Raw genomic sequence first — 14,994 nt, forward strand, 5'->3', positions numbered from 1 at the left:
GGCAGCCCCAGCCCGGGACCTGCACGTCTGCCACCCACGAGGGACCGCGTGTGGGGCACGATGCCACCCCTGTTCCCAGGCAAAATACGTCAGACGCCACTGTCGAACGCGGCTAAACAATAATCTGAAGAAGAATCTCAACATCATTCTATCCGAGCTGTGCCACGTGGACGTGCCGCTACCTGAATTACCATACCCATAAAGGGTTCAGGGAAAGGGGAACGAGGACCGGGTGGGACAGAAATTCAACTGCCTATCTAAGGCCGTAACCTTGCTGTTGACGCCACGAGCGTGTGACGCAATTAGCTCTGGCTCGAAGAGGAAAACAGCCTCACGAGCCGGCAGCAGGGACCTGTGGTTTTAAAGTCGCTTCTGCACTGAAATAATGAAGAAGTAGCCATCTTAACTATGAGAGAACATGTGCTCGTACCCATTTCGTCTAAGAAAAAGAATAGCTGCTTTTTCTGGTTTGCCGGGTTTTTTCCTCAGTGTCATGATTTCTCTAAGAAAAACGGTGTTTCTCAGATGACTGTGTTCAAACGCACCAAGCGCTCGAGAGAGACGAACGCCGGCCTTCGAGCAGCGGCAGCAGCAGCCGCCGCCGCCTTCGGCACGCGAGCCCGGACACGTGCAGCTCCTCGCAGTACGGCACAGTTCATTTACGCACGGTCGTTACGGCAGCGTATCTCTCGGTAGCATCTCCTCGGCAGAAAGCAATGGTTTTTCTCCTCCTCCCTTGTCCAAAACACAGAAGATTGATGCTTCTAATTTCAGCGCTGCAGCTGCCTCATAGCCTGGTTTCAGGAGATGCAGCTAAGGGAAACGTTGGAGGAGGAAGGAACGCCGGCTTCGTCAACGGCTACGCTGAGCAGCGGCGAAACGGATTCTTCGTGGCAGCACTTCTCACTGGGCTTTGGTGTTTCGAGGTGAACAGACATCACACGTTGCGATTCCGAAACCCTGAGCCTTTTAAAGGGAGACGCGAGAAAATCTGGCAACAAGCAGAACCGAACTGGAGGTAGGAATGGGGTGAAGGAGGTCACGTATTTCAACACTCACCTACCGTTACAGGCTTTAAATATTTGCCGGCTGTGAAAAGCTTGTGTACCGGGCTGCCCCCACAGCGGCCTGGGAAGACTGAAATATCAGTTACAGATCAATTTTCTCCTTAAATAAACACCGATGCAGGATAAATGGCATTAGAAGATGCAATCGGAGCATCGCCGACTTCAGGCCGGACTTCCAGCTGCTCATCACAGCAGGGTTAAGCCTGCAGAGTAATTAACCTGAGGCGGTATCCCTTACGGGAGATTTAAGGCTACGGCGCTGGGAACGCGGGGGAACGGGAAGCGGTGCCGGCATTTCGCTGCTCTAAGAGAAGACCCACAACGTGTAGCAGAGCTCGCTGCCGCGTTGGAAGCGCTGCGGCCGGCCGGCGAGCCCGCCTGGCAGAGCTGCGGCGGGCACCACCCCCCCCCCCCGGCACCAGGCAGCCCCTCCGCACCCCCCAGCATCCTCCTCGGCACAGGACGCAAACCCGTCGAGAAGCCGAAAACGAGCTTTGCCTAACGCACCGAAAATCGCGCGAGGCAGGCGGTTTGCAAGCGCAGACCTTCTCGTCGTCAGGCGCTCCTTCGCTTGGATCGTCATCGTCCTTGCCCGGCTTCGGCGAGGATCCAGGCTCTCCCCCGTACCCCCCGGGCCCGAGCCGCAGGGACGAGGGAGAGCAGCCGCCGCCCCGGGCCGTCCGGCAGAGCGGGCAGGGGAGGCGGGCAAAGCCCGCGGGCAGCGCCGAGGCGTTACCGGCTCGGCACCGTCTCCTTCTCCGGGCACCGCGCCGGTGGGCGAGCCGAGGGCGAAGATCACCGCGATTATCGTCTACCGTAACGGCAGGGGATACAGAGCGCAAAAGGAGATTTAGTTTTGTAACATTTATTTTTTTTTATTAAGAAGACAGATATTTTATAGTACTTCTTTTCCTTTGTAAAAATGGTATACATGAACCAATACAAAATGTGAATGGGAACAGATGGATATGTATTTTCTTACATTGTAACACCTTCCATGGACACCTTAAAACAGAACTGGCCTAAGGGGAAAAAACAAAAAGGCCGGGTGAATAAAGAACAAGGTTGTTTATCCTCGGTTCCGCGTCCTTCATTTGTCATACTCCTTTAAACAAGGTTGTTCTTTCTTCACGCCTCGAAATCCTAATGATCTAAAGCTGTACAAAGTAATACTCAACAATACATTTCAAACAGTGCACTGTATACTGAAGAAAAAATACATAAACCAATATACAACTAAAATTCGTAATTTCCTGGTTTTTATCCTGGTTTTTTTTTTGTTTTTTTTTTTTTCTCCTCCAATGTGTGGGGCCGAAATTTTGCAATCTACCTGAGACGGAAAACACCAATCAAAACACATGAACCTGAGACATGTCAACATCGTAAGTCAAAGTTACATCGGTAACACTGCACTACTGTACACTTCCAAAACAAAGATGGGCTGCTCAAAACCAGGATGCCAATCCCGCGGCCGATGACGGGTAAAAAAAGCCCCCCGAACATGCTGACTGCTTCTCACCACGATGTGGTTTGGCAATGGTGCTGAAGGCTCAGAAAAGAGCTGCGCTCGACAAGCTTTGCTCGGAAAAAAGGGTATTTCTGCGAGGTTCTTCTCGTGAAAAGGGGAAAGACAGAATACTGCTGGAGAATGGACTTGCTCTCTGCCGTCAGGCCATCCCGTTCCCAAAGGGCTCCCGCATTGTAATGGTTCTGCCAAAAACAACAATTAAAAAAAAAACCCCGCAGGAAAGCGCTCCCCCGAAACCCCTAAAAAAAACCCCAACCCTGACGCTAAGATTAATGCTTCCCTTAAATAAATCAGCATACATTTTCCACATCAACACAGTAAAAAAAAGGATCGCTCGAAATCCAAGATTACTCACCGAAAAAAATTCAGCGTATATAATTTTAGTACCGTCTTCTCGTTGCGGTCTGCTACCTGTCACTTACGATTCTCATGTACCTAGATTCTCCTTTTCACCTATGGCTTTAGAAGTCAGTTAGCACTGTCATTTTAACGCAAATTCCCACGTTTTACTTAGCGGGGAGGAAAAAAAGGCAGTTTTGCTTGTCCGGCTGCTCTCCGGGTCTCGGCTCTAGCGCGTGCCGGGGGCGGGGGGGCGGGACACGGGACACTTCGCCCGCCGCGTCCCGCGGCTGCAAAAGGAGGGGAGAGGACGACAAAAGCCGGGCGCTCGCAGCCTCCCGCACCCCGGGAGGGCTTTGCCTTCTCTAGCAAACCGGGGAGAGGCCGGCCCAGCCAGGAGAGCGGGACGGAGCGGTCTGCAAGGCGAAGGGCCAGAGCCGAAGTTCCCCCCCCGCCCCCCCGAGCCCGGCTGGGAGCAGTCCCCGGGCACGGCGTGAAAGGCAGGCTCAGCATCCCTCCCGGGAGGATAACCCCCGGGTCCTGCTTCCCCGCGGCCGAGCAGCGCCTTTGCCGAGCTCCAGCCTATTTCCTAGTCGCCACCACCGAAAGCACCTGAAACACGGGGCAGCCACAAACAGGTTCTCGCCGTTTGCGTATCCCAAGCCTTTACGACGATAAGAGGGAATGGGACATGGGCACACCGAACTACGAAATCTAAAATGTGCTGGTTCTCCTCCGATGAGCTCGAGTTCTAAACGGAAAACGGTGAAGAGAAAAAGAAAGAGGAACACCTTGAAAGAAACCCACCTACTCCAAGGGGTCCCAGCAGGCAACTCCAGAAACAGAACAGGAAAGGGGAAACGAAGAGCCACAGAAACCCGAAGGGAACTAACGCACAGAAGCCCCTCTTCTTCCCAGCCTCCCCCCCGACCCGAACGAACAGAAATTAAACAAGGCACAGAATCTTCTGCAAATGACTTCACTAAACTAAATCCAAGCTGGACTTGGCCAAAAAAAGAAAACCCAAACAAACTGAGGTGTCGAACAGCAGAGTGTACTTTACGAGGAATATTTTTACACAGCAAATCCCGGACCCTCCCAGCCTGACGACTCTCCACCCATTTGCTTTTTTTTCTTTAAAAAAAGACACAAGCTGGTTGCAACTTCCAATATCACTGTCTCTTTAGCGTTTAAATAGGGCCAGTAGTAACCGTCCACGGTTGGACACCTCATAGAAACCAAGGCTGCTCTAGATGAAGTACTCTTTCTTTTCTTCGGAGTTGTTTTGTCCTCCTTCTGCATTGATGATGGCTGTGTCTGCGTCGGCCGCATCGTCTGCTCCTTTGGCTTCGTGAGTGAAGTAAGTACCTGAAAGGGAAGCGGGAGGTTGCGTGACTCGTCGCAGGTCTCTGCAAGGTGCTAAGAGAGCGAGCGACGGAGCCGCGAGCAGAAGGGGGAAAAAACCACGCCACCGGGAAAGAACCGGAGGCTGAACGCGAGGGACTGAGCAGCCGAGATGCTGTTCACCAGCAAGACCGCGCCACAGACCCGACGACATCGGGGCAGGGCTTCTTCCAGTCCTGCCCCAGGCATCCAGATGAGCAACCCCCCTTTCGCTTTAATAGGAGCTGGGCATTTAGCCTCCGTAAAGCGTGAAAATACCAGGCTGCGGCGTGAAAAACCAGTGCCGGCAACAAGCAAGGCTGACGCCGCCCGGTGCGGGAGCTCCCTGCTCCCGCCCTGTCGCTGGAGATCCCCAGGGCCGACCACGCACCGGGCACCGCCGTCCCTGCTCTGAAACGCGACGGCGCGTCGCTCTCTGCAGTGTCTTACTCGGAAAAGAAATTCGGTCACAGCTATTTCCCCCTCTCAGAAGCACACAAATATCGGTAAAATTGCGTTTTACACGCTTTACTTAAGGGAGGCAAATCTTTCATCTCCACTTTCTCTCTCCCCTAATGCGCTTTAGGCCCCCTCCCCCCCCCCCTTCTCCTCTCTTCTCAACATTATTCACTCCATCCCAGCTGTGGTCGTAACCGGCCTCTCATTCTCTCTCTGCTTTTCCAAATAAAACCCGGTTAACATTAAATCCTTTTGTACAAACATCTGTACAGAGGAACGCTCACAATGTTGCGTGTGGGTTTAGATTTGCTCTGGAAGTTGTAACGAGTTCCCAAAATGGACTGGTTTGCACATAAACCACAAAAGCAAGAGAGCGTGGCACCTACGTATCGGCTCAGGTCAGCTGGGTTTTGTAGAGGGACTTCCAAATTTCAGTTTCAACCTCTGTGCCGACGTGCTGGCTGCCAGCTGCGGGGGCGAGCTGAGCTGGCGTGGCTCTGTGCATCGGTACACACCGTAATTACCTCTGCTACCTGGGACTGTAACGGGAGGTACTGTGGGCGATGGAGCGCTTCGAGAAGAGCTCAGCGTGCCCCATGACGGGAACTGCTGCTCCAGAAAGAGAATACAGCTCGTTTGTCAGGTATCCTGCTGCTACGATGCCGTGGAAGGGACAGTGCCTCCAGTGGTACCAACACCTGCAGGCCTTAGCGCTGGCAGGTCGGGTAGGGTCTGCGTCTGGGGTAAACCACTGTCCGGAGCCCCGGGTGCTCGGAACATCGACGGGCTGCTCCAGCCTTCCTCCTTTTCCCATTTCAAAGGCCCTTCAGGAGACATCCTTCCAGAGCAACAAGGGGGGGGGGGGGGGGTCTCTCGCGTCAGACAGAACAACATCACGAGCAAGGGGAAACACGTGCCAAGTCCTCTCGTTTTCCAGTTTCGGTCTTTGTCTTACCTTTATGTCTGGCAAAATATCGCCCTAAAATGATGAGCAGGCAAAGCATTGCAAACACGACCACGGCCACGACGCCGCCAACCACCGCATGGTCCACGCTCCGTATTGCCCCTTCCTCACCTGCACGAGAATCTGTTGAGATCAGAAGAGGAATAAGAATTCGGGACTTATTACGATGCGCTCCGAAGGGTTTGGCTGCAGCTGCTCTCAGGATTGGAAAAGCCACCCTTGCGCTCTCAAAAGGAAGAGGGGTGAAGCACGGAGCTATCTAGACAGATGAGTTCGGGCGGAGGAACTTTGCCCAAAGCCGAACTGATCTGGCGGCTCAACTTGCAAGGTGTTTCCCGCTATAAGCAGCAGCACTACGACTACGCACGTGGAAGACAGCTGGGAGAGGGAGGAGAGGGAGAGGAGAGGGGAGGAGAGGTGGAGTTGTTGGTGGGTACGTGTTTTGGGAAATTGCCCTCGAATCCTCCCCAAATTTGAACCTCCCCGGGGGATGGGGGCACAGGGAAGAGCAGTACAATGCGGGAATATTAATCATTAGCTCTGGAGAAACATCCCTGTTGAGAACATTTCAACTTCAGCCCAAAAAGCTCCTTGACCAAAAAAACCCACCAACCCAGCACGGTAAGCGCGTTTGCAACCATCCTCTCCCCCAAGCCAGCAAGATTACGTCATTGAACACAACCTTTCCTGTTCGATGCCGTTCTCGATGTCCGGAGACACAAAACTCCTAACCCAAACTATAAAAACCTCCTCAAAAGCAGAGAGCGAGCAATAATTGTGCGGTGCCCCCAGCTGCTTCGTTTCATTTATTTAACTCCTCGCCGTGCAATTAGTTTTCTTCTGTAAGCGCCTCTCCCTCAGGACGCCGTCACCCGGGAGAGGAATGACTTATTTGGCGGAGGAACAACTCCGAAATGAACCCAGAATGAGCTATGGCCGTGTAAAATGAATGTATAGCAGTGTAAACAACTTTAATTTAAGAATGCAGCTACATCAACCCTCACTGCAATCCTAATGGCAACCGAGATTTATCACGTAGTAAAAAACAATTATTCTCCCGTTGATTAATACATTAACATTTTGGAATAGAAGCTAAACCATTGTCTCTTTTTTTTATTGAGTCAAGCCCGACACCTCCATTAAAATGATTTACCGGCCATACCTTACAATTTAAGCACAGCAGCAACAGAAACGGTAAAAATCTTTTAACTTTACATGATTTGTGAAGTCATATGTGAAGGATTTACCATTTAAATCTTTCACTACAAGAAGCACATGGCCTATAAATCTGTCCTGCATGCAGTTGCCCAGACACCTAAGAGAAATGCATTTTACCGGGAAGACTGAGAGTGCAAATGCAAGTCAATTTTTAAGAAAGATTTATCTCCGTCTCCCTCCAAAGAACAGAGCAAATCTCTGAAGCCTCCACCTCTAATAATATTTGAAGTTTATCGATCAAGCGTACAGATCCGTGACAGCTAAAGGTAATGGTGCTCTTTTGAGCTGAAACCCGATACAAAGCTTTCGAGCAGCAGCCCGGGATTTACGCTTTCTATCGATATTTCCAATTCTGCTCCAAGATTAAGGACTGAGGGACCTAAGTAAATAACTCGTGACTGAGAGGACTATAAAGCGCCTTTTAATTAAAACAATTTAAGAAAAAAAACCCTTCGAGGGTTCCTTCGAGTAACTTCTAAAAGCGGGAGCGGCAGAACATCCCTGCTTGCCGACGGGAAAGGCGCCCGGGGAGGCGCAGCGGGGTGCCAAGCAGACCACCTCGCCTGGGCAAAGACCCCGTTGTCTGCCCGGGACAGCAGCAGCTGGGGGAAAAAAAAAAATCAGCAATCCCGGGTGTTCTCCTGGGTGTTCCGGGTACCCACCGCTCGAATACAGCCTCCTCACTGCGGCTTTTAGCTCGGCTAACGCGGGCCTTTAAGGACTTACTCTCCGTAAAGCAACCAAACCCGGCTCATCCGCCGGAGCAGCTGCTTTAGGCAAGCTCCACTCCATTTATTTTATTTTTTTTTTTTTTTAAGAAACTTAGCACCCAGTTCCGCTCGGCTGCACTAAGGAGGAGACAGCAGCATCCCGGACTGGGAGGATGAATGTCTTGCTGACATCTGGAACAGCTGAGGAGAACAAACACACTGAGTTACGGCTCTGTAACGTGCTTCGAGCAGGATTTTGCATCAAGAGGCGTTTTTGCTGCATCACCATAAATTAAAGTTCTGGAAAGACGAACCCTTGGTGCGCTCATCCCGGCAGCGGCAGCCTCCGTGCCGTCACACCGACCCACACCTGCAGGGTTACTCGAAGCCGCGCCAAAGCCTCGCGCCTGACATCTGTCACGGCTTCCCTTCAATTTGCAGTCAGGTCGAGAGCCGGGGAGAGGGCGGCTCCCCGAGAAGGGGCTTTTCCATAAAGCACGGCGAACCGTTCGGGCCAGAACACTTTGTTAAGTACAATTTCGTCTATTGGGACACGCAGGGCCGTTTTTCTTAATTATTTCTGTTAAAAAAGACCTCTGCGAAGTGCCCGCCGCAAGTTTATTTTATCGTGTGCGTGGCTAAGTAGTGCACCTTCAAGCTTACGTGCTACGTTAAAACCAAACACCTTCTGAGGATGTCTAGCGGTTGCGAACCGTCCGATAGCAAGTCTGCGAGGCGGCCGAGAGCGCGCTCTTCGCCTGCGAGGCACCGCGTTTCCGCTTGTACCAGATTAGCAGGCGAAGGGAACGGCTCTTGGTGTCCCACTGCAAACGCGCGGGGGGGCCGATTCCCCAGCAGCGCCGCGCGCATTCGTCAAGTCGCAGCGGCGCTACCCAACGACGGAACCTATTCGCTTGCCCACCCTCGCTCGTGACGATTCCTGACCTAAGGGCTACTCTACGGGCCAGAGGGACGCTGCGGCACCGACGCAGCCTGCGGCAGGCTGGGGTCGTGGCACGGCTTGTCAGCGACAGGGAGCGAGAGCCTGCCGGCTCCTGGGGCCTGCAGCAACGTCCTAAACTTGTCTCTGCAGGTGAAACAGGCGGACGGTCTGCCTTAAAATAAACACGCCGCATGTAGAGGCATTAAAACGCTTACGCTTATCAAAATAAAATCCGCCTCCTATCTTTTCCGTGTTGCATCGATTTGCTCTCCAAAGATAACCTACTTGCGATCTTTAAGAAAAATTCAGATTTTTGAAAATCCTTCAGGCCTCTCGTGTGTCTTTTCCTTCTTTCTAAATGGGAAAGTAAACCCAGGACACCTCGAGAGGCCAGGGAGCACGATCCCCACGGCAAGGTCAGCGATGCCTGCAGCACCGCCAACCCTGCTTTCTTCCTCCGGCTCCGAAATAAAACCCTCCAGCGACGGATCTTCCAGCTATTCCAGCGTGAGGCCGTTCCCTTTGCTAGGTACCCCTCCTTCCAACACCTCTTCTCCGCCTCAACTTCCAACATCCCATCCAGGTCCGTATGCTCCAACGCAGTTACCCAAGGCCAAGCCAGTCCCGCCCTCCAGCGCAGAAGGCAAGGCAAAGCCGGCGGCTGACAGCCGACGGACCCCGTCTCCAGCAATTCTGGACACCGCTCCAAGCAAATCGATTTGTAGGCCACCAGCACGAGAGCGGCCGTTTCATTTCCTGTCACTCGTTATGTCTTGGGTAATTAAAAGAACACGTCTGGTCTACGGAGCGAGGAGTCATCCCCCAAATTTGTGCCAAGAAAGAGAGACTTGACCTTAGGAACCGGAATCTGCTTCGAAATGCTGTCTCCGATTCACAAAAGCTATTCCCGCTTCATATCTATGATTAAAAAAGAAATCACAACTTTATTACTGAAGAGGGAACAGACGAGATGGCAGGAACTGACAAAATGCCACATTATTTGCTAATCCTAATATGTTATTCTTCCCTAAGATTTGCTTTTCTCAGCACCAATTCAATTATAGATGCTACAAATCCTTCTGACATTTAATTCCCTCTTGTCAGAGAGTAGTAAATGTATACATGCAGAGCTTTCCCATTAAGATGTTAATATATATTGGAGCATGCCGGCCTTTAAATCCAATAGTCAGAATTTTCCTGTTGCGGTGACGCTTCTGGTTTGCTCGTGGTTTTTTTTGCGGGTGGGAGCGGGAGGAGGGAGGGAAGGGCAAGGGAAGGTGCAGACATGGCTGCATGTTGTGGCCAACGTGCACACCTACGTGCCTACGCTGCAGCTACTTTGCACCTCAGCCGAACCCCATTTCGTGGGGTGGTGCTTTGCACGACACCAAAGCACCTTAAAGGAAAACTGCAGCCATAAGGGTACGATCCGCTTGCAAAAAGTGAATGTACGCCGAAAAAAAAGCAGTTTTTCTCTTAAGCTGCTGTGATGCCTCCCCCGAGAGACCGGTATGGTTGTGCCCTGCGTTAGAGGGATGCCGTAACTTCATCTGACGTAGCGCTGAGCTCGTCTGCACGAGATGCAGCTCCATAGACAGCAGCAGAGAGCACCGTAGACCCGTTCCAAATTCTGGCCAGGAGGAGACTTTGGCAGCTGTGAATCAGTTTTTGCGTCTTCTTGTAACCAACCGCTCACGTAATCAACAAAAAAAGAGATTCTGCTGCGTGGAACGCGAACCCTGAAGTCTTCCTTTAAACAGAAAGTGCAATTCGTGAAACGACAACGTAGGCAGAAAAAAAACAGGCGTTTGTGACTGCTTCCTACTTGCCGCCGTACTAACAGAACTTATTCTGAGCGTCGGGAGCAACACGTAGCAGACGTTTAGCTGGTTATCTTCCACGTAAGTATTGCCAACTAACATGCGCGTTTTAAACCCGCAGCTTCTTAGTTATGGGTGGTGGGTTTTTTATGCAATGGGAGACACTTTTTAAAAAATAAACGTGTTCACGATCTCAAGTTTTCTAACGTTTTTGCAGAGGTAACTGTTTAAAAATAGCTTTCTGTGGACTGTCTCAAGAGCATGAAAAAGAGCTGGCAGATTTTAATAGCAGCGTCCCGACAACGTCGGTCAAGCGCTTACAGCAAGGCTTAGCAGATGGAAGACTTTTCTCCTCCCAGCTACTCAATAAAAAGGTTCCATTCGATTCTCTTTTTAACGAGGCTTTAAAAAAAAAATATACACCTCTCTCGGTATACACACACGTATTCCAGCTTCCACTCTTTTAGTAAGCGGCAGCATCTCAAGATTAAGAGGAAGACTAGATTGGACCTGGCTGACTTTACTAGCTAGTATTTTAAATCTCAATTATACCCGCTCTAAAAGCTTCAGACCTATTAGGAGCGAACCACTTCTTAATTTTTAACTTCAGCGCTCACCGGGTTCTCAGAACTGGGCCCCGTGAAGCTCGAAAAGCCAGGTCCGGGATCACCTTTGGGACAGGGAGCCCTCTGCCCGCACAAGCACCCTCGAGTGCCCGAAGGCAGGGGCTCCTCCCCAGCGCCAGAGCAGCCCGGGTCCGGGGCTGAGCTCAGCACCCAGCCTTCCCATCGCCACCGCTACTTAAAAGAGCATCTCTCGCCGCTTGCCCTGTGTGCTTCCAGCACCGTTTCCCATTAAGGCTCTCCATCTCTCAGTACCAGAGCTGTGATACTAAGCGCGGCACTCGGAGACGTAGCCTTTCCCGTGTTCGCTCGGGAAGGTGCCCGTTTTGGTCCGGCGCCTGCTGCGTGGGAGCTCCCGTCTCCTGTCCTTGCTCCTCATCTTCCTCCCTGCTTTACCTTCGGCAGGCCAACGGTCTGCGACACGTTCGGGGTATCTCTGAACGGCCCTGAACTCGTTCTACACGCGTTTGTGCTGTAAAGGCAGAAAATTGATGGAGATTTTTGTGAAAACATAGTATAGATGTTAACTTTGGCATACTTGGATTTACTGCTGCACCCCCGCAAAACTTTATCTTCTATTTCTTGGTGAAAATTTATTTCAAGCCATTGACGCCGGACAAGGCGGGCGGAGTTTGTGCGCGCGCCTATGCGAGTGTATACACACACGCCCGTGACAGCTACCGTGCCTCCCAGACGTTAACGTAACATCTGCATCATGGTAGGGGAAAAGAAAACCTAAAATCGCTTTCTCTGAAGAATTCCCGACTTTAACTCTTGTTAAAGTTTAGTTTATTAAATAATTAACAGGCCGCCGTGACTGGAGCTCCCACAGTCGCCGCTGGTCACCATTTCGGTGCTAATGGCCTGAAGTCACTTGCGTGCTTCCGAAAAACCGATGAGCCAACCATTCCTCTCTGCTACGAGGTAGGAAACTCAAAGCCAGCGCTAACATTTCCCCACTGAACTTGCAGTTAATCCTTTTGTGGAATGACGTTTTCGAAAGGGTGGAGCAGCACGAGAAGTTGGGGTTGGCGGGGGCTGCTGGTGGGCAGGGCTGGGGGAAGAACAGGCTGTCGTTACTGCAGAAACACTACAGAACACTTATCCACGGTGTGGGAGGACAGAAATCACTGCCTGGGTACGACAGGATGAGCAGTAATGTCATTCATTACTATAGCGCGGCATTAAAGCGTGCTACCCCTACTCTAATTTATTGATGGACTGCTAAAGAGTAGCGTTAACCCGTTTGTCGCGTTGTAATTGAATTTGGTCTCGTTTAAGCCAGAGAAACTCGAGGAGTTCGTCCTTCTTCAATCAATAAGCTCCCCTTCAGTGACCCGTTTCAAGATCGCTTCATAAAAAATAATGCGCTTTGTTTTAATAAATTTAATCACTATGACAGGTGCTCAGTGTTTATCGGTTGTTTCTTCAGACGCCTCTCTGCTCGAAAATGGAGCCCCACTCACAATCAATAGCAATTGATTCATCAGCATCCCCCTCGAACAAAGGTGCTAATCAGGTTTTGATTAGTTAATCAAACCCGACGCGAAGGCCACAATGGGTCCTTCTTGATTGTTCCCTGCTTTACCAGAGGCGTATCGACACTCTCGAGCAAAGCAGAAAGACCGCAAGGCACCTGGGGGGCCCGGGATACAGGCGTGCCGATTTAGGGTAAGCGGGTTATTACAGTCGGCGCACACGGCCGCCTGTATGCACAGACCTGTATGCGTCTTTGGGCACGTGCGTGCGTGCGTGCGTACGCACACGCGCAGCTGTACAGCAGTTTGCCTGGCGATTCCCAGCACTGCAGGAATCCTATCTGCGAGGCTGCGCCGGGCTGAAGAAACGCTGCAGCAGAATAAGAAACCCTGCGCCGCGGGCGCGCAAGGCCGACCCTTTCCCTTCCCTACGGTTTTTCTACGTTAGGAACGAGAGGAGGTTTGCGCGTGGTACGGACACACACAGCTCGACCAGGAAAAGCGAGTACAGCTCTGGAAACTAGCTACTTGGACGGAAGGCAAGGGATGCATTACTTAATTGCATGGTTGGCAGAGCCTCCGTTGAAGCGTTTAGCAGGGCAGGAGTACCTGAAAGGAACAGCACACTGAGCAAACACCGCGGCAGCACCAACGCGTTCAGCACACCACGATCCGCCTGGGGCGAGCCGAGGCGCGGGCACGCACCCCTGCATCCCCGTGAGCTCACGGGCCGGTCCCAAGGGCTCCTAGCACCCGGTCCCGCCGGAGCCGGGGGGGGGGGGGGGGGGCAGCATTCCCGACGGAGAGCTCAGCTCCAGCACTCACCTGGACCACCCGTCTGAGAGCCCACGCGTGCCGACCCCAGTCTGCAAATGGGATCTGACTTCAGTTTCCCGGGAGTCTGGGCACGGGTGATGGGGCGGGGGGCAGAGTTCCCTTCGTAGGAGAGAACGGCCTGGGGCCGTTTCTCTAGTGACACTGGCACGTTCGGCTTGGCATGATTACCCTTTGGGCGTGCATCAATAACCGAGAGCAAAACAAGCAAAATTTTGAAATTCTTGGGGGGGGGGAACCACCGGCAGTCAACGTGGATGCTCCAAAATGGGTGTATGGTAGTGCGCAAAGGGTGCTCGCCCATCTGCTGGCCGTCGCCAGCAGCTGTGCTTGCACTGCTTTCTGTGAAGTTTTGGGGGAATTCGGGCTTAGGTTTCAGATTCGGAAAAAAAGGAAACGCTGAGCTATGTTATCAGGAAAAGGTGCTAGCCGTTCAACACGCCCACAGCTTCTCCGTGGCGTGCCGCACGTGGCTGTGCCGCTGGCACCGCGCGGGGACAGAGGCACTCAAGGGGACGGCAGGGCTGCTAGCAGACACCCATTTTGAGGAACCGCGTTGAGGAATGGTTTCCTGTTCTTCTCTTCAATTCACCAAAAGGTGTATTTTTCTTTAAAAAATACGAATTAAAAAAAATAATAAGAGCTTACCAGAGCAAAACAATTCTTTCCCATCCCCACAGCGATATTTAACAGACACCTAGTGCTTCTTACCTATGAGATCTGGCCCAGGCCTGCAATAATAATTATTAGTATCGCTCAGGTGTTAGCATACATACTGAATTAATCAATCATTTCTGACCTCTTGGCCAAAGCATACCTATAGTGGCTTGCAGGAAGAGAGACACTGCCGATTGGATCGGATCAAAGGAAAGCGTTTTACGGAACGCGATCAGGACTCGGGGGTTTGCCCCTTTTTTGCGTCAGTTTGCGCTCAGCGTCCAAACCCCCGAAGGGAACAGCGTTGGACCGCGACCCTGCTGGGCAGGGCTCCTGCCAGGCGGAGGCGGGAGGGCTGCGGTCCTGCCCCGGGGCCGAGCGCCGGGCCCCCTCCCCGCTGCGCTGCCCGCCCCGGGCTTCTTTATCGTGCGGTAAAGCCGTCCGGCGCTCGGCCTCAGAGCCCGCCCGCAGGAGGGCAGCGGGTGAAAGGAGTCTGCAGAGACGCTCCGAGGAGGGGGAGCAAAAAAAATCAGGCGATTTGTCTAAAAAGTCCTTAGGAGGACTCGGGCAAAACGGGAAGGTCAGAGGTTTAGATGACATTTGTACCGGCTGACACGACCCCCGTTTTGAATATACCAGCTGCACGCACTGAAGATGCTTTTATGTCTTAGCTGGACTAGCGCTAATTGGCAAGGACCAACAGTGAGGATGTCCTTCTGTAACTGTCAGTCCGGCGTGGGTAAAAAGAGGTTCAAACCGTTTACTCGGCTTGGCCTCCGCCGCTAAAACAATTACCTCTTTTCTATCCCCAATCTGACACTCGTGCCACGAGGAATACACCAAGCGGCCGCGGTTTAGCGCCGGCTGCGGTTTTTTAAAGACGGTTTCACGCAACACGGCAGGGTCGAGCGTTTTACAAACGTAAGGTTTCAACTCAACCGGTCTCCAAATTGGCGTTCAAAAAATGACGG

General features: G+C 52.1%; 1 protein-coding gene and 1 long non-coding RNA gene across 12 annotated transcripts in view; one reads left to right on the forward strand and one right to left on the reverse strand.

Annotated features, from left to right (window-relative positions):
- Window positions 1–3,972: 3,972 nt before the first annotated feature.
- The window catches only part of CADM1 (cell adhesion molecule 1), a 166,297-nt gene continuing 155,275 nt past the window's right edge, over window positions 3,973–14,994 (reverse strand). For 6 of the 10 annotated variants that reach the window (XM_076358465.1, XM_076358464.1, XM_076358460.1 and 3 more), the window contains 2 exons: window positions 5,732–5,863; window positions 3,973–4,302 (listed from right to left, as the gene is read on the reverse strand). In XM_076358465.1, the coding sequence (XP_076214580.1) occupies window positions 4,184–4,302; window positions 5,732–5,863 (251 nt within the window). In that variant the 3' untranslated portion in view covers window positions 3,973–4,183. Of the gene's footprint in view, window positions 4,303–5,731; window positions 5,864–13,087; window positions 13,142–14,994 lie in introns of all 10 variants that reach the window. The other 4 variants (XM_076358456.1, XM_076358463.1, XM_076358458.1 and 1 more) reach the window with 1 other exon arrangement.
- Window positions 10,210–12,468, forward strand: LOC143170304 (uncharacterized). Of its 2 annotated transcripts, none has more exons than XR_012997032.1 (3): window positions 10,210–10,512; window positions 11,862–11,978; window positions 12,336–12,468. It is a non-coding gene; the product is annotated as an uncharacterized LOC143170304 (long non-coding RNA). The 2 variants fall into 2 exon arrangements; XR_012997031.1 differs by lacking the exon at window positions 10,210–10,512 and adding an exon at window positions 11,677–11,772.

Source organism: Aptenodytes patagonicus, chromosome 23 (genome assembly GCF_965638725.1).
Source record: "Aptenodytes patagonicus chromosome 23, bAptPat1.pri.cur, whole genome shotgun sequence".
NCBI lineage: Eukaryota > Metazoa > Chordata > Aves > Sphenisciformes > Spheniscidae > Aptenodytes > Aptenodytes patagonicus.